Here is a 19,762-nt window from a genome sequence, read left to right on the forward strand (position 1 = left end):
GGAGAGGAGTTATGGGTTCGGAATTAAAAAGTAGAAACCAAGCCAGAAGGGACGGAGTTTTAACAGCTAAACTTTGCACGAATCCACAGTAACAGAAATGTTTTGGTTTAACAGGACAGAAGCTGCAAAACAAATTTCCTTCACTGATTTGCTTACAAAATACGATGGACACCAACTGAAAAGCCCACAATGGTCTCTGAAATCAATAATAATTTATCTAGACACGTGATCAATATCAATAGATGTAATATTCAATAATTTCACTGAACTCCGATCCAGAACCCCACAGCATTCTGGGGGATGTAGGCAGAGGACTCCGCCAGGGCTGCCCTTTGTTACCGATTCTGTTCATTACTTTTATGGACAGAATTTCTAGGCACAGCCAGGGTGTTGAGGGGATCCGTTTTGGTGGCCTTAGGATTGCATCTCTGCTTTTTGCGGATGATGTGGTCCTTTTGGCTTCATCGGGACGTGATCTGCAGCTCTCGCTGGAGCGGTTCGCAGCAGAGTGTGAAGCGGCGGGGATGGCGATCAGTGCCTCCAAATCCGAGGCCATGGTCTTGAGCCGGAAAAGGGTAGAGTGCCTTCTCTAGGTCAGGGGGGGTGTCCTGCCCCAAGTGGAGGAGTTTAAGTATCTCGGGATCTTGTTCACGAATGGGGGAAGAAGGGAGCGGGAGGTCGACAGGCGGATTGGTGCAGCGTCTGCCGTCAAGCGGGCGCTGTACCGGTCCGTCGTGGTGAAGAGAGAGCTGAGCCAAAAAGCGAAGCTCTCGATTTACCGGTCGATCTACGTTCCCACCCTCATCTATGGTCATGAGCTTTGGGTCATGACCGAAAGAACGAGATCGTGGATACAAGCGGCTGAAATGGGTTTTCTCCATAGGGTGGCTGGGCTCTTCCTTAGAGATAGGATGAGAAGCTCAGTCATCCGGGAGGGACTCAGAGTAGAGCCGCTGCTCCTTCACGTCGAGAGGGGCCAGTTGAGGTGGCTCGGGCATCTGGTCAGGATGCCTCCTGGACGCCTCCCTGGTGAGGTGTTCCGGGGTCTCCTCCCACCGGGAGGAGACCCCGGGGAAGACCCAGGACACGCTGGAGGGACTATGTCTCTCGGCTGGCCTGGGAACGCCTTGGGATTCCTCCGGAGGAGCTGGTGGAAGTGGCTGGGGAGAGGGAAGTCTGGGCCTCCCTTCTGAAGCTGCTACCCCCGCGTCCCGACCCCGGATAAGCGGAAGAAGATGGATGGATGGATGGATAGAAATTATTTTGCTAACCACACTTGACCAAAAACAGAAAAAATTTAGTCTGATCTAAGGCAGCGGGAAGAAAATGGCTGTTCATGGTAAATATCTGGTTTCAACCTGACAATCCAGAACTGGGGCACGGAGAAAAAAAAGAGAAGAAAAATACAAAATTCAGATTTTAATCTCAGAATTTTTCTGTTTTCTCAGAATTCTATTTTTTCTTAAAAAAAAAAAAAAGAAAAAAAAGTAACTTCTTTTCCCCCCAAGAGTTTTGATGTTAAAGCCAAAGTTCAGGTTTTTGAATTAAAAAAAATAATTCTCAAATTGTCTTGAAATTCAGACTTTTTTTCTCAGAATTTTAATTTTCTCTCAGAATTCAGATTTTTTTCCTCAGAATTTGGACTCTTTAAGAATTCTGACTTCAACCTTAAAATTCTGTATATTTTTTTCTTACAGAACTTATATATATATATATATATATATATATATAATTCTGACTAACCAGAACCAGACAGGCAATGTGACGTTGCTGATGGATAATGAAACTGCAAGATTACAATCCCTCTGTTACAGAAAAACTTGCTTAAATCCAACATGTTCCTCGCCTGTCGGCAGGGCTCTTACCTTGCATACACTTTTCTATTCTGTGGACGAGCTGGTAGGACTTGCAGCGGTCCAGCAGGGTTCGGATGGCAGGGAGAGGATCCAGGACGATGGTCTCAGGGTGTGCGTCAATGTAGTCCTGAAAACGGCGATGGAAATAAAAACATCTGGAATCATTTACAGGTTTTTAAAACATTTATGATCCAAGAGAACCAGGCTTTAAAGTCTACTGGCAGGGACTAATGTTCATGATATAAGATCACATCACAGAAATTCTTCTTAAATCGCAGTAAAACAGATGATTTAAATGAGTTGGAGCTCGTTTTATGATCATGACGAATTTGCAGCTCCTCTCTGTTCCCTATATAACCAGATAAGAAAATAGCAGCGTATGAAGACTCTTGACAGCCTGGTCACGGTCAGGGTTCAAACACTTTTCCCACAGTAAAACTCAAGCATTTCTAAGGAAGCTTTTCAAATCTTTCAAGCGCCACATTTTGGAGATAAAAACAAAACAAATTAACTAAAATTAGACTGTTTCTCTTTACTCTGACATCATTTATTACTGTATTTTACATTCTACAGCAGGGAAAGGTGAACTAAAACATAAAAAAAAAAAGTTTTGAAACATCTCTTTTACATACACACCAACAATTTCAATTGTCTATCAATAAATCATTGAGCCATTAGGAAAAATAAATATTACACTGAAATAATGACTTTCTTTTCAAATTAAATGCATATGAAGAAAGTTACAAAAAATCTCTAAAAAAATGTTCTTGCCATGTTTTCTGTCATTTAGCAAATATGAATAATTTTGGTATTTCTAATTGACCTAATATAGGAAAAAAATGGTCGGATTTAACTTCTCACAATGAAAAAAAGTCTTTTTAATTGTTGTATGAAATTATCTTGTGAAGAATGTTTTTCAAATTTACTTTTTTAATCCATCATTAGATTACACTTTATTTCAAAAACGCCCAGTTTGAATATCCAGCACTTTCAAGGACTTCAAACAGAATTCAAGCACTTTCCAAACCTTGAAAACACCAAATTGAAATTCAAACATTTTCAGGGATTTGAAGCGAATCGTAATTAAAGTTGCTTTGGCTTGTAGAGAGGACCAGGAGGTTTCTGTATCCTGAAAACTAAAAATTTCAACTTTTATTTGAAGTCTTGATATTTCTTGTTTGTTCACCTCCAATATGTTTTCACTACTGTCCCCAATCTGTTGCTTATTTGCTTTTCTACCACAAGCAAAAACCACCAGCCACCTTTCCGCTCACACATCTCCGTCCCTGGATATGTAAACATGAATCAGAGCGTGGCTGTGGCTTGGTCTGCGCTTGGCGGATCGCTCGATGCTCGCCGGCGGCTCTGTGGAGGTTACATCACTGCGTCTCTGTCTGCCGGCTGTTCGGTCAGCATGAAATCGCCTGCTTTACATAACCACACGCTCTTTCTCCACTCTGCTGACTCTCTCCACACCCAACAACCCCCCTCCGCGTTCAACAGATCCGTCTGCTTGGTGGTACTTCAGAATCTCTACTTTGGCGGAAACGATTAATCGGCCTACTCGTGATTAATCGGTAATTGAAATAATCGTCAACTAATTTACTAAAAGATTAACCGTTATCTGGAGGGTACAGTCTTAAAAAGGCCATTTATTGAAAGAACAACATATTCAGAGAAATAATTAAGCCAAACTAATAATATATATATAGATATATATATATATATATATATATATATATATATATATATATATATATATATATATATATATATATAATACATTTAAAGTAAGAAAACGTCTATATATGTTGTACCCGAAACTCCACAAGTGGCCTCATAGTTTTAGCTTCACCCGATTCAACGTAGCTAAAGCAATGCCATATTATTGTGTTTTAGGCAATAAAATGTTTATTTTCTTATTTGAAAAAGGAACTTGATTGTTTATTAGCATCTTTTCATGCATGTCTAATATATAGATTTAACTGAAAAATCTGCAGAATGTGCGTTTTTTTTTTTTCTCTGTTTCAAAGGAGATTTTTTTTTTACAGAGTTTGAACGAATTTAAGCTAAAACTGTATCACCTGAGGAGATCTGGGTAAAACGTATGTTTTTTTTTTAATCTATTTATTTTTATGTAAAATGCAGGGTTTCCCCCAGCGTATCATAAGCCTGGCGGGCCACCAGGCTTTACTTGTTCCCCCACCAGGCTTAGCATTGTTTATTTATTTAAGTTTTTTTGAAATGCTTGCATTTTTTAAAACTTTATAATTGGTGCTCTGGTATTAATCTTCCAATCTTTCAATAACACATAATTATCAAGTGATATTTTCCTGTCAAATGTAAAAAATTTTAACTAAAAAGCATGACAGGCCGCTGGATGAATGAATTAGTAAGTTTTCTGGGAGAAACCTTGAAAATGTACATATATTTTGCACAATTCTGGCCTAATTACTACTCTGAGTGCTTTATTCTTTCAGCAAATTGGCTTTTTTGATTCCAGTTAACTATTAATCAATTACTAAACTCGTCCACAATTATTTCAATCAATTCAACACGATTAATCATTTCCGCCCTAATGTTATTCAAGTCCAAGATGACCTTCTGTTTGTCTTCTGAGCCTCAGAAGACAAACAGAAGAATGGAGAGGAGAGGGGGAGGAGAGAGAAAAGGCTCTTCAGCAGGTGCTGCAGGAGAGAAGCAGCCAGACGTATGTCAGCGTAGGAGAGGCCTGCACATGTTGCTCTGTTCTGGAGCAAATCTCCTCGCTGGAGATCAAATACTTTCAGTCTGACACATGAAATACATTCAGGCATATTTCTGCATTTACATCGACAGACTCCAAACCGGTTGGATTTACCTCAGGCAGTAAATCCACCAGAACACAGTTAATGTTAGTAGAAACCGGGTTCGGTTCTTCCGCCGGTTCCAGAGAAATATTCTGCATTTATTTTGCAGCACGGAGCGCAGCTCTAACCTCTAAGTCACCGCAGAGAAACCAGGCATGACATTTTGTTTTAACTAAAGAGCTGTAACATAGACGAATGCTTCTTCCTCTGCAGCACAAAGATTCATTAAAATAACAGCAGCATGATAAGAAGGAAGGAGCCAACACTTATAATTTACGCCGATCAGTAAACACAGAGGAAACCCAGGACTGGTTTAACACGACCTGTTCTGCTCTGAGAAATACCTTGTAATAAAATGTACTCTGATGAGTCAAAACATTATGGCTACGTTTTTATTTCTTTTTGTACCAAAATACGACTCAAATTCAAATTTTTCACGGCAGGGGAAAGCTGATATTTCCAAGGGGAAATTGCTTATTTTGTGAAAGCTACTTCATCTCAGGTGATTTATACAAAGTTTGAAAAATATATATACACACCTAAGAGTGAATAATAAAGAGTGGATAGTTCAAAATGACTAGATATAAACAAATAAGTAAATACAAGCAATCAGATGCAATATATTCTTCAATAAATAACCTATAAATGAGCGCAGAAATAATTTGAATCAAACACCACAGACTTGGGCATTGGAATGAGAAAAGACAAGCTAGAAAAGATAAGTGCAACCACCTGCTGCATTCTTGTTGGTTGTGCTGGAGATTCTACTAATGCTTTTCAAAGATGCACGGTTGCATTATTGTGCATGAGTTGGCAGCCATTTTAACATGTGACTGTAAATGCTGAGTTGAGGGGCGTGGTCAGCAGCAGCTTTAGACGCCCTAAAACAGCTCAAAATAAGCAGAACAGACCAGACTAAAATCTTATTATGTAAGGATTATTTTGTGAAAAAAATTTAATTAACATCCTAATCTGTTAAAGGAAGCATAAATATCCCACAGACTAGCAGGCGCCATGATGGAGAGTTAATTGATGCTATTTACCTGCCAGTGGTCTTAATGTTATGCCTTATTTGGCTGTTTGGGCGTAACTAAGCTTTATATTCTCCTTGAGTACCACCACTTGTACCAGAACTACAGAACGCTGCGCTCTGACTTCCTGTTTGTCCTCCCAATGGTGTCAGGAGAACCATTAACATGCTGCCGATCACCATCCCAGTTTCTATGAATCCGCCGGAGTGACCGGGTCAAAGTCAGAGCAATAAATTCATTTTACACCATCTGCTGCTCTGCCAGCTTCACAAACACAGACAGCAGATCTCCAACCCGTGGGAGGATCCTCACCTCGGATTTCCAGGTTTACCGAGTGCTGAAGTTCAGCCGATGACATTCCGGATTCCCTGAACTGGGCCCAGTTTCAGATGAAAACATGAACCTCATAAATGTTTACTGTCTCTGGCGACAAACAGAATACAGATACGGAGCAACAGCAAATCTCTCAGACTGCTGCTGGGTCTCATGACCCTTAGAGGTCGCCACATACTGGGCCGAGCCGTTTGGATTTATTCTGCTTATGGCTCAGTTAAAGCACAGTGTTACATAATCAGAGTGTTCACCGCCTCAGAAGAACTGATTCTTTGGAAATTTGTAGTTTTTTTATTCTAGAGAAGTGGTGGCGCTTCCTTTCCCTCAATGGTGGGGCTTTGGTGGCTGCTGTGTAGGGGTGGGAATGTATCGCATTGTTTTATCGTGAAATTCATACCTGTACTCTCTGGACCTGCAGCACGGCTTGTGAATCGTTCTGGTCCGCTTCCAGGATGAGGTCGGTCAGTTTGTGGATGATGAGGTCCAGCGGACCCTGGTCCTCCAGAGGCTGGCTGAGGTCCAGCTGAAGGCAGAAGAAAACAGAAATAAGCACCTCTGATCAAAACACGTCCTTCAAGCTGTTATTTTCAAAAGGTGTTGTGTTTTGAACCAAGAAGAAACTTGAAACAAACTGATTTTAAAAAGCTTCAACAATTCTTCAAATTGTAAAACTGAAACCGTTTATTAGGGTTCAAACTATTAATCCCGATTAATCGATTATTAAAATCAACTAGTAATTGACTAATCGTTTTTTGAGGCAAATGGCCTCAAAAAAAGCCATTTACTAAAAAAAAAAAAAAAAAAATAATTGCCAAAATTGTGCTAAAAATGTAGACATTTTTCATTTAAGATTAAAAAGTGTTAATAATGTTATGTTGTCACATTTAAGGCAATAAAATGCTTACTTACTTATTCATAAAAGAAATTGAATTGTTTATGTGCACGCCTTAATGTATTCTAATACTGGCACAGAATATCAGAATAATCGATTAATCATCATTTATTTTCTTATTTCAACAAGGAATTGAATTATTTGTTCATTTATAAATACACATGGCTTATAAAATAATTAATTGCAGCACTAGTATAAATTGATTTATTCAGTCAGTAGGACGGATTTATTTTCATTGTTTCCTATGAAGCATCCTCCAGTATAACACCGGTTAGATTTCACCACCTATACATCGTTCTTCTGCAGAAACTGGGAACGTGAAGGAGGGATTGTGGGAGTCTGGAGCGAAGAGCAAAACGTTTTCAGCAGAAATAGCTGAATTTTTTTTAAAGCTGTGCTGATATTTATACAGTTTCCATCAGAGAGTGTTGAGGAACGAGACAACGCCGACCAGGACTGAGACTGAAGGAGCAAGTCTTCACCAGCCTGCACAGTTACTGCATCGCAGTAAATATAAATATAAAACTGTCTGTAAAATATCAAATGTCTGTAATATCAAAATCATAAAGGTGCGCTTGACGTTTCACAGTTTTAACTGGCTTTTCTGCCCACAGCCGAGATAAATCCGACATCAGAAAGAGCAGTGGGAGAAGGAAATGTGGAATAAATGTAACTGATTTGCTGCACAGTGGCGCAGTTGGTAGAGCTGTTGCCTTGCAGCAAGAAGGTCCTGGGTTCGATTCCCGGCCGGGGATCTTTCTGCATGGAGTTTGCATGTTCTCACTGTGCATGGTGGGTTCTCTCCGGGTTCTCCGGCTTCCTCCCACAGTCCAAAAACATGACTGTCAGGTTAATTGGGCTCTCTAAATTCTCCCTAGGTGTGAGTGTGTGAATGGTTGTTTGTCTTGTATGTCTTTGTGTTGCCCTGCGACAGACTGGTGACCTGTCCAAGGTGTACCCCGCCTCTCGCCCGGGACGCAGCTGGAGATAGGCACCAGCGACCCTCCCGACCCCATTAGGGAAGAAGGGTGTAAAGAAAATGGATGGATGGATGGATGGAATTTATAGATTAATCTATAAAAAAAAAAGAAAAAAAAAAGTAACTGATTTCATCATCATTAGAGTATTTAGCATTAATATCTAAATGCAGCTTCTTCCTAATGTCATACAGCCTCCAATGATGAACAAGAAAAACCAGCAGGAGAGATTACTGGGAATAAAAGCTGCAATCAGGGCAATAAAGCTTAAAAATAAAATATCAGCTTGTTTTCATATAAGACGTGATTTCCAATTGTAATAGATTTATTTTCTGAAAAAGATATTATAAAAGACAGGAAATATTTTTTTAAGTCTTATTTGTGATTTGGGAATTTTTGTTTAATTACAAGAATATAGTCAATATATTAGCGGAATAAAGATGCAATTTTACCAGAAGAGTCTTAAAATTAAAAGTACATTTATATTTACTGCAATGTATTAACAGTCCAGAAAAAGGTTGTTTTAATTAAAACTTGGATAAATAATGTTATTTTTTATGTTAGCGTTCTCATAGAATTACAACTTTATTCTGCTTATTGTAATAATTTATTCAGTTTATATTAGCAGACTTATTTCAACTTTATCGTCGTGTGACTTTATTCTCATATTTCTGCAACTGCATTCCTGCAACATTATATTCTACCCAAAAAAATAAAATAAATCCTCGCCTTATATTTTATTATAGAGCTGACTTGAATTTAAAGTCCAAATAAACAGAAGCTGTAAAAGGCGTTTGTCAAACAAGATGGCCGCCTTGGGTGCGCTGACATCTAAACTATGGAAGCCCAAAGGGCTCAATGGTGGGAAAAAAAATCCAGATTTTCAAAGAATTAAATCTTCAGAAACCAAAAATGGAGGGATTGCAACTGGAGTAAACAAGTATCAAAGAAGTAAACAAGTTTGTATTTCTAAGAATAAATAACTTTAAAATTCAAAACAAACATTCCTACAGTGTCCGTCTGTCTTTGACCTGATCACCTGTTTCATAAGACATGCCTATTTGTTGTTTTTTAAGACTAGAAAGCATTTATTGCAGAGCTGTAAATGTGTTACAGCTGTTTCTATAACTACAACTATCTGTAAAAAGCCTCCCAGCCTCCTTCTGGCTGATCCTACAGGGCTTATTCAAAAGAAACAAGAAAACACCTCATTAGCATTCCCCTGAAGCCTAGCAGTGCAGAAAGGCTGCCTGAACACACCAAGCAGTGAAGAAGCAGCCCAACAGGAGAGGCAGGTTTAACAAACCCAGGGAACAGTGAGCACACATGTGAAGTAACACATAGAAACAGGAAGGACAGGCTGAGGCTTCCGCTGATGCATAACTGGATTCCCCTGGTTTTACTCGTGGGTCAGAAAACTGGGAGTTTAGAGATAGAAAGCTAGTTTATTAATCCAACTGCACATAAAATCGTTAGCTAATCAGCTAGCAGGGCCCGGCGGATCATTAGCAAACAAAAACAAAGGAGCCACACCTGTGCAAACAGGCCAGAGAGCAGCAGAACCCCGCTGTTCTTTGTCCCGTTCGGACTCTGAGTCAGCTGATGGTGAATACACACCTTTGTCACACAAGTGTGGCTCAATGAAGGAGCTGTAAACCTGTACAGTTTCAGTTGGTTTAGGGGCAAGCGCAGCCAGCGCTGGTTAATGATTGTGGGAGGTGTGAGGGATAAGTGACCGATTACAGTCCGAGTCCGACCCGAGACAGAAGGCTGCAAAGTGGTTCCTCAAGGTGGAAACGGGTTACAATCGCTGTGCAGAGTTAATACAGGGCGTACAGAGACTTTCAACGTATGTTTTATGACGTCTGACTGTTTTATTATCTCACTTGATAACAGATAGAAACTAGTTTAAGCTAAATCTGCTACGAGGAATCTTTTAATAATGTTTTTCACATTGTTCTTGTTTTAAATAAAACTAACATAAACGATGCACTTTGCCAGTACAGAGTTGGTATCTTAACATCAACTGAAATCTGACTTTGAAGAATGTAAAAAATAGAATTTAGGGATGAACAATTGATCGTTATTATTCGATTATTGAAATAATTGTCAACTAATTTAGTAATCGATTAACAAATTAACAAACGGTACACTTTGCCAGTACAGAGTTGACATCTTAACGTCAATTGAAATCTGACTTTGTAAAATGTAAAAACTGGAACTTGGGCTTTGGGATAAAACGATTAACTGTGATTAATCTATTATTAAAATAATCACCAAATAAATTAGTAATCCATTAAATGCTAACTGTCATATAGAGATTTAAAAAATGACATTTGTTAAAAGAACAACATAGTCATAGCAGTCAAAAGTGTACAAAACATTTGCACATTTTATGGGTGCAACTAATTATTTTTTATTATTCTGACGATTAATCAAAAATAAAATTTTTGTCACATTCTGATGATTTTTTATTTAAGCCCTTAAATTTATTTTATGCAAGATTCAACATATATTAAAACAATTAAAATAAATAATCATTCCTTTTTATATAAGAAAAGTCAGCTTTCATTGTCAAAAGGCAACACAGCGTTGCTTCAATGCAGCAGAAAACCCAGACAACATTTTTTACCAAACATGTTATTGTTGTAAATTTTCCTTTTAAATTTAATCAGTGGCTCATGTTTCAACATGGGGAGACTTGTCCGAACAACAGTTTTACGCTGACCAAATGTCCCAGACTGTTTATTATGTCACATTATCTTGTGGTTTCTTTCTGTTTCCAAGGTGTTCGGTTTCATTCCCTCTGCTTGCAGAAACATGCAGATAACTCCTGCAGAAACTCACTCACTAACACTGAAGTTATTATGCCCCTCGGTGACAAACGTACAGTAATGGGGCGTTTATAGTTGCATAAGCCCTCCAACCCCTGGAGTCAACTCACATTGGGGAAGTTGCCAAATACAAAGTGAAACACTGCACTAATCAACAAATATTATAATTAAACTGGAAAACCTGGGCTACAGGCAAACATAAGTTGCATAACAACTAAATAAATGATTACATATCAGATCATAAAGCTCCTCCTTGTCGAACCCGGTCAGCACTTTTCTGTCTTTACAGATCCGTGGATTTATGCTGAACGGACAACATTCAACATAAAGCTTCCAACAATATTTATCTCAACGCTCGACACCAAAGTATCAAGAAGGTAGAAGCTGCAGAATAACAGAAATGAAAATAAAAATATACTTTTAAACTTGTATAAAATATGCTTAAGTGAGTGGTTCCCAAAGTGTGGGGTGCTCCCCCTAGAGGGAGCGCAGTGCCATTGCAGGGGTGAGGGGGTGCAGGAAGCAGTATGGATGAATGAAAACAAAACAAAAAACACAAAAGAGTTCCACTGTAAAGACGGTTTGTAGTGTGTTTTGTTGCAACCTGAAGTGTGAAATAAACTTCAGTGGAATTTGAAAACAAAATACGTGTTTAGGTTTATGTCTGGTTGTGTGAACCCAGTTGATTTAGGGGGCACAAGAAAATCTTTGGGAACCACTGGCTTAAGTGGTTAAATAAAAAATTTACATTATTTATTTTATTTTGATTATCCGATTAATCAATAGAATAATCGATTACTAAAATAACCATTAATTTCAGCTATGAAATGCATTTTTTGTACAGTTTTGCCATAATTACTGCTCCAAGAATGTTGTTCTTTTAGCAAATAGATTTTTTTCATCTGTAAACTCCAGTTAACAATTGATTACTAAATTAGTTGACGATTATTTCAATAATCGATTATTCATAACTAATAGGATAAATCGTTTTATCTCAAAGCCCAAATTCCAGTTTTTACATCGTTCAAAATCAGATTTCAATTGGCCCGTTTCCCAAAAGACTCCTACATCTAAACCCTGCATTTGGTTTGTTTCTTGTCTAATATTTACAGTTCGAACCAGAATTTTAATCAATGAAACAATCGATCACTAAAATAATCAGTGGCAGCTATAAAATGAATATATTTTTTGCATAGTTTTGACATAATTACTGATCCGAGTATGTGGATTTTCAGCAAATGGCATTCTTTTGAATCTATAAAGTCCAATTAATGAGTAATTAATTCAACTAATTCCTAAATTAGTTGACGATTATTTCAATAGTAGATTAATCACGATTAATCGTGCTGTACTCGAGAAAACACAACTGGGTAGTTTTGTTTTCTAGATTTTTTTTCTGCTCTAGGTGATAATTGAAAATATATGCCAGAATATTTGTGCATAAAATAAACACAACACTATCAACAAATAAAACTGCAAATAAAGCATTAATGTAAACAACTTATTGAGTTTGTTGGCACCAAAAGTTAGCATACTTTAAAAGAAGCCATTCAATTTCCTTTCTGCTCCTGGAAATCATTGGGTGTCTGAGGCCAGCTGTTTCAGAGCAGCGGTGATGACTTCCCATGACGTGCTTTTGCTTTCTGTTTAGCCAGCAATGTCAGAGTGATGAGGCCTGCTGGACCCGAATCTCTAATTCCACCGAGGCACGGCTTTTAATCTCCCGCTTACACAACACAGAGGGCCCGTCCAGGGTCCGGCCTCTCCATAAAAACAGGACTGTGCAGCAGAGTGGAGGAGGTCATCACCCACTCGCAGACACATTTCGTAGACAAATTGACCCCGCTTTAGAGTTCATGCTGAAGCTCAGCAGAAAAGTCCGGCTAAATGCTGAAAGCAGAAACGTCCGATGACGTCTTACCGTGTCCCAGTGGGAATAAAAAGCAGAGCTGGGCCTTGGTTCTGATGGACAGAACAGAAAACAGGCAAATGACGGTGAGAGAGGGGAGGTCAGGGCTCAATATATTTCCAGTTTTGATGAAAAGTCGCTGAGCTGTGCCCAGAGAGGAAGACTGCAGCCTTTCCAGACCTCCTCAAGCTAGCATCACTGAGCTTTTTCTAGTTGCTAAAACAAACTGATTAACCATTTATTTTGTGTGTGGAATGAAGCAACAGACACCTTCAAGAAGAAATAAACATAAATACAATATCTAAGCATCATAGAACACGGAAATCATAAAATATAAAATTAAAATGCTGATCAAGAGTTGTAGTTTTCAAGGAAAATATTATTTGAATTGAAGATAATTCTTCAGCATTAGCTTCCGACAAATATTGTGTTGGTGTAGCGCTTTAGCGTTAGCCTCTATAAAAACCTTGTTGTTATTGCACGTTAGCATTAGCTTCTGCTAAATACATTGTTAGAATAATGTTTAGCATTAGCTTCTGCTAAATGCAATGTTTGTGTAGAACTTTATTACTAGCCTACATAAAACTGTGTTGGAGTAGCACTTTAGCTTCCTTTATTGTGTTCATATAGCACTTTAGCATTAGCTTCTGATAAATACTGTGTTGTTGTAGCGGTTTAGCGTTAGACTCTGTAAAACTGTGTCAGTATAGCGCATTAGCATTCCACTCAATTCTGTGTTGGTATATCATAGTAACGCTATGCTATACCAACATTAGGCAACACAACATTGTGTATAGTGTTTTAGCATTAGCCTCCGTAAAAACCATGTAGCTATAGCAATTTAGTTTCTACTTAATACTGTGTTGTTGTAGCACTTTAGCAGAACTAATGTTTATAATTAGTGCTTCAGGGTAAGTGCAACTAATTTTTTAGCTAGCGGTCCCCGCCACTGCTATAGTGACAAATTTCAATTGTTTTTCTCAGTTAACTTTTTTATTATTTTGGTTTGAAGCAAATAAAAACTCAAAATTCTGTTTCTAGGAAAACCACAAACAAGACGTCTGACTGTAAGAGTGCTAAGTGGTCCAAGCTCTTCTTCTCAGATAAAAATAAAGTTTACATTCAATTTGAAAATCAAGGTTTTAGACTCTGGCAGAAATATGAGAACAAGAGAGTGGCATGAAGGATTTCCCCTGAAACCATAAATCCTCCAGGAAGGTTGAGCTGGGATCTCATTAGGCTAATGGGATCTCTTCAATACTCCGGAGTCCGGCAGGAAGAAGACTGCGCTCTGTGATGGTGATGAAGCTCAGAGTAAAAACTAGATCAGTAGCAGGTTAAAGCGAACAATGTTATCATCTAAATGTTATTAGGAGAAGCTTCTGCTCCACTGGGTTTAAATCCACAACATACCAGGCCTGAAGTGTTTTAGTGAGTAACTGTGCAGAGTGACGAGTGAGGCTGCATGTCACAGAACAACTTCCTTCTTCACAAAATGTAAACACAAATGGAGTGGCGTCAGATTTTCGAAGCTGTAGGATTACAAAACATTTCTCCCACTAACTCCAGACTCTCACATTTGTTTTGGTTGTATTTACCCAGAATGCCCTGCATTATAGTCCGCTTCCTGCTTTTGGAGTGGCCTCTGGACCGCTTGCGTTCATATATGCATTCAAACCACACCAGAGTTCACTTCAACCAAACCGAGACCGAGGTTTTTAGGTGGACCAGAGTTTGCTTTTTTGGTCTGCATCAGAGTTTTCGTACACATTCACACCAAACAAACCGGACTTTCTAGGCAAACGAACTGGAGTTTGATTAAAGCGGACCAAACAAGGCTGGTGTGAATCCAATCAGACAGAAAACGCATCCTGAAGAGGAAAAAAAGCATATAAAAGTCACTATGGACTATTAGCCACAGGACTAGCATAACTATGAAAAAATTGTGATTTATAGTCTGGATATAAAGTATGTAAGATTGGTAAATATCAGTTATCGACCATGTCAGTACAATTAATATCAGATATCGATATTGGCTCAAATGTTCATATCTGTATGTCCCTAATAATGATTAATAAAGTTAATCATTTGCTTTAAAATTTTCATGCATGGCACTATGCCTGTAACAATAATAAGTCCTGCTGGACAATAAATTGTCCCAGAAGTTAATCTGATAAACGATAATATTGTTGCTTTGAGATCATTTTTCAAGTAATATGAAGGTAGTACATTTTAAATCCTAATTAACATTTAACACTGGAACTGGAAGACATTTAAAATATCCAAAATAAATAAACTAAACAAATCAAATTAATTATGAAGCCTCAAAACAAAATTGTCCTTCAAAAAAGGGCGAGATGAGACCAAAGCACCAAAATGAAGACTTTTATCATCCAGTTTTTGGTAGAAATAAATAAAAAAGAAAAACAATAAATCATATAAATGAAAATTATTGAGTTGGTTTTAATTTATCATGCCATTAATTCCTTTATTGCTAGTTGCGACAGGCCTAAATGGCATTGCAAGTATTGTATTCCTGCAGTATTTTCTATTCTTGAATTCTTTTGTTTGCCATTGTTGGAGACATCGATACTGCAATTCAATACATGATGAAGTCCTAGTGATAAATGTCATTAATCACCTGATTCTCAACAAAAAAAAAAAAAAAACTTTCGGGAGCCAGAAACCATCCACAGAAAGCCTAACGCGGTCGGAGATCATCTCTGTTAGACCTGACAGACTCCTGAGACTTTATTTTTCAGATTTTAGATCACAGTTAATCTCATCAGCTCTGACATACCGACCAGCTGATGTGCGGATGACGGATGGATCCACGCGCTCAGAAGCTGCAGGGGCAACAATAACGGCTCGCAAACGCAAGTAGAAAGAAACAGGAAGATCTGAGTGTTTCCAATAGCCATCCAGAACTTTTTTTGTTTCTATCTGTGTCGGTCCTGAGGGGCTCAAAGTGGACGGCTTTCCCACACTGGGAATGGAAACACAAAATGAGATCCCCGGGGAAGCCAGATTTGGCAAAGACAGGGTGAGACCATACCCACAACCAACACCCCGGAGCAATAAAACCTTCTGGATAATACAGGGACTGAAACGATTAATCAGATTAATCATGATTAATCAATCAGCATCTAATTTAGTAATCAAATAATCTGTAACTGGAGTATACAGCCTCAAAAAGGCCATTTGCTGACAACATACTCAGAGAAGTAATTAAGCCAAAATTATACAAAACAAGATAAAGAAACCTTTTCCTGTAAATTGTTTTACGGAGAACAGGTCTGAAACCGTCTGCACACACGGAGACGGTCAAAACAAACTGTAGATCTGAGAAGATCTGAAACAATTAATCGTGATTAATCAATCATCTAAATAATCGTCAACTAATTTAATTGTTAACAGACTCAAATAAAGACCACTTAATGAAAAAACAACATAATTGATTACTAAAATAAATATTAGTTGCAGACCTGGTTAATATTAACAAGTGAGAGCACGGAGATAAATTATCTCAATTGCAAATCTTTCCCTTCCCGATTGAGTCAATCTTTTTGGTTTATTTCTGACTCTGCTGATGATTATTTTCTTCATACGTCGATTAAATTAGCAAAAACAGTCTAAAAGCAATAAACGGTGTTTATTATGTTCTATTGGGCTAAAACCAAACATGAAGATGGTAAACGAGTTGCTTTAAGGATTTATTTTTCCATGGTTTGCTTATTGTCACCGCCAGGGTCAGCTGGTGTGCCTCTCTCCAGGGACAAGGCCAGCTGATTAGGCTGAAAGAGACAAATCATCTCCTACCAGCTTCCTCTGAAGGCTGTCAACGCAGCAGCTGTGAAACCGTCCGACTTTAAGGCTTCAAATGAAACGTGAACGAGCAAAACAGAAACGGGTTTTATCTGCAGTAAACTTCCTGCTCTTACTCCACTAACCCGGCGGCGACCCGAACTTTCTCTGTCAGGAAATGTTTCTGACACACAAATCTTCAGGCCTGACGAATGGAGGCAAAGACACGTCTTATTTAAACACAAAGCTTTATTTGGATAACTAAAAAACACCACGGTAAATATTTAGTTCTTTTAGAAATACCTGTGATACTAATGATTATTTCGCTAATTATTAATCTATTTCCAAAATAACCACTTAAGCCTATGTTATACAATATTTAAATATGCAAATAAATTCATTTTTTAAATAATAAAAATTAACATTTTATTGCCTGAAATGAAAAAAAAAAACAGAATTTCTTTAGTGAACACTTGATTATTGAGAGCAAAAGATGCATCTGCAACTAAAAAATACTTCTAATATTTGTCCTTTCTGCTTAGGGCTGATCTGTTGTCTATTTTTTTTTATTACCGATTGATAAGCAAAAGATTGTTAATGAGAGTTTTTCTTTACAGAGTTTGAACCAGATGAAGATAAAACTATCCCACTTCAGGATTTCTGAGTAAAACATATTTACATGTAAACAAATTTATAGACAAAAGTTGTTTTTTATCTTAAGAGCAAAATGTATATTTATTCTTTACAGTTTTGATTAATTGCTACACTGGATATGTTGTACTGCATACTGCAGTTAATGATTGATTGATTACTTCATTAGTTGATGTCATTTCAACAATCGATTAATCACAATTAACCTAATTAATCACTTCAGTTCTACACAATATATTTTTTAAAAGCTCGACGTTTTCTACCTAATAAATAGTCAAATAGATCTGCTAACTTTTCTGCTACTTTTCAGTTTCATTCTTTTGCGGAAATGCAATTAAAAAAATTTAAACGGCTAAACTGCATTTTTTAACTACATTTATATTAAATTTTTGTTAATTCTTTATTACATTCGGAAGGTCAGGACAGCTGCAGGTTGCAGATCTTTGATCAGTGGACAACAGGTAGATTAAACGTCAGTCTCCCATCATCCGAGTTTCGGACCCGCCGTCTCCCAGAAGAGACTCGGAAACGAAGCACTGCTTACTTTGGGACCGTTCCCAGAACTTGTTGAATCCTTTTATATAATTGCAACAGCGAGAAGAAGAAAATAACTTTCAGGAAGGGATGAAAACAACGTAGGAAACTCCAAACTCCCTCAGGAAGAAAAGAATGAAGATAAGAGTCGGGGTTCCTCTTCGGCTGCAGACTGGCTGCTGCGTTCAGTTAATCATTCATAACTTCACTCTTTACTTCCAGCAGTTTACCAGAATCTAATTACTGCAGATTATTTAGGAGATAAAGAGCAGAAGCCCTTTCAACACCAATACTAGTGGTGATAATCTGTCAGTTTGAAGAATTGATGTTTTAACACAGATTAACACATCACACAGCAGAGTCAAATCATCAATTAAATCATACCAAAAAAAATAAAAGTTGATAAAATATAGGGATCACGTACCTGTACAACTTCTATTCCCCTTTTCCTGAAAAAAAGGAAAAGAAAATGTCATTAGTTTTATTCTAAAATGAGCCAAATACAATTTATTACCATTATAATGTCACACATATAAATATCAATGTCATGTGAAGCCAATAAAAGTTATTAAGTGAATGGTACGTCAGGTACATTAATTAAATATTCATGTCAAAGACCATACAAGATGGCGGTAAGGTTAATAACCACATTCATTTTTAGTTTTAGGATATTATTTGCTCAAAAATAAAAAATATTTTAAACTATTTCCATTTTTGTTTAATGTTGGTGCAATTATTGTATTTTTTTTTCTCCATAATTTGTTGTTTCTTTCTTCTTCTAATAAATAAAAATAGCTTCCTCATGTTAATTTATATTAACTAGCTCCTCTTCTCCGGAAAGGTACACGGGTAATTTGATCTTGACCAAATCATCATAATCATTTACGTTTGTAGAACATGCATGGAAAAATTTCACTTTCTTAAAAAAATTATTAATAAAACAATACAATATAACAATACAACATTTTGTTTTCAAATCCAGAAGAAGTTAGCCTACATCTTTGACAGGAACAAATGATCCATAAAAGACCCATCAATGAAAATCAGAACCCAACCAGAACAGCTCACATCAGGGAAACAAACAATCAATCAACATTAATCAATTTTTATTTATTTTGAGGGGCAGCGTAAACAAGATTTTACTTTAATACATAAACAAACCTGTATGTGACCTTTCAAATGAAATAACCATTTTTATTAGCACAAAACAAACAGTAAGGATGTAAACAGTGACATGAATAAAATGTTGAGTAATTATGTTCAAACTTGCATCAACATTTTCTCATACACTGCAAAAACCTAATTGCTGAAGTTTATTCCTTTAAATGCTAAATCAATCTACGTAGCAATAATAGTATTACTCAATAGTACAGAGCAGTAAACCTTTTCATAAGTATCTTTTTCCCCAAAATGTTACTCTAGTAAATGTAACCTCTACTACCCACTTTTGAACATAGACAACATCAGTAGCCTGTACTTGTGAACAAGCTTAAATTGATATATTGGCTTTTAGCTAATCCAACAGCATTACTCAACTCACTCGGTTATTTTGGGGGAAAGATCTTTGGATTTTGCTGCCATGATTCTAACACAAACCTGTGCAGCTCTGCACAACAGCAGCAGGTCTCCTTCGCAGGTGTAAACCCAGCACAAGCGTCTCAGCGCTCATGATGCGTTTAAAAGTGGCTCAGAAAAACAGGTTACGACTCGTTAATAATTAAACAGTTGTAACGGCGGAAGAAAGCGACAGAGGACACGGATGTGGGAAGTGTGGAAGCCGCTACTGCTTTAAATTGAGATGGGAATAATATAAAGTTGTCCACTCTGAGGTAAAAATTAAAAACCAGCCTCCAGTCCAGGAGGGGCACGGCCCCCCAGTGCCCCCCAATGCCGCAGGGTCTGCACAGACACACACCTACAGTTTTTGTTAAAGTTTTATAAGTTTTCTATTAAAAAAAAAACTGCTTTGGAAACATTTTCTATGGTTTCACTTTATTATTTTTTGTTACTTATCTGAATTATTGTGCTTAAAATCCCAAAATTTCCACTTAACTTAATATTTTTGTCGGTCTTATGATGTATTTTTTTTATG

The 19,762-nt window shown here is 37.5% G+C and overlaps 1 protein-coding gene across 1 annotated transcript in view; it reads right to left on the reverse strand.

The window, feature by feature from the left end:
- itpk1b (inositol-tetrakisphosphate 1-kinase b) overlaps positions 1 to 19,762 on the reverse strand; it is a 41,440-nt gene that overhangs the window by 16,529 nt on the left and 5,149 nt on the right. The window contains exons 3-5 of the mRNA XM_044142612.1: positions 18,095 to 18,119; positions 6,467 to 6,592; positions 1,866 to 1,983 (exon numbers count right to left, since the gene is read on the reverse strand). Coding sequence (XP_043998547.1) covers positions 1,866 to 1,983; positions 6,467 to 6,592; positions 18,095 to 18,119 — 269 coding nt within the window. The remainder of the gene's footprint in view (positions 1 to 1,865; positions 1,984 to 6,466; positions 6,593 to 18,094; positions 18,120 to 19,762) is intronic.

Source organism: Gambusia affinis, linkage group LG16 (genome assembly GCF_019740435.1).
Source record: "Gambusia affinis linkage group LG16, SWU_Gaff_1.0, whole genome shotgun sequence".
Taxonomy (NCBI): domain Eukaryota; kingdom Metazoa; phylum Chordata; class Actinopteri; order Cyprinodontiformes; family Poeciliidae; genus Gambusia; species Gambusia affinis.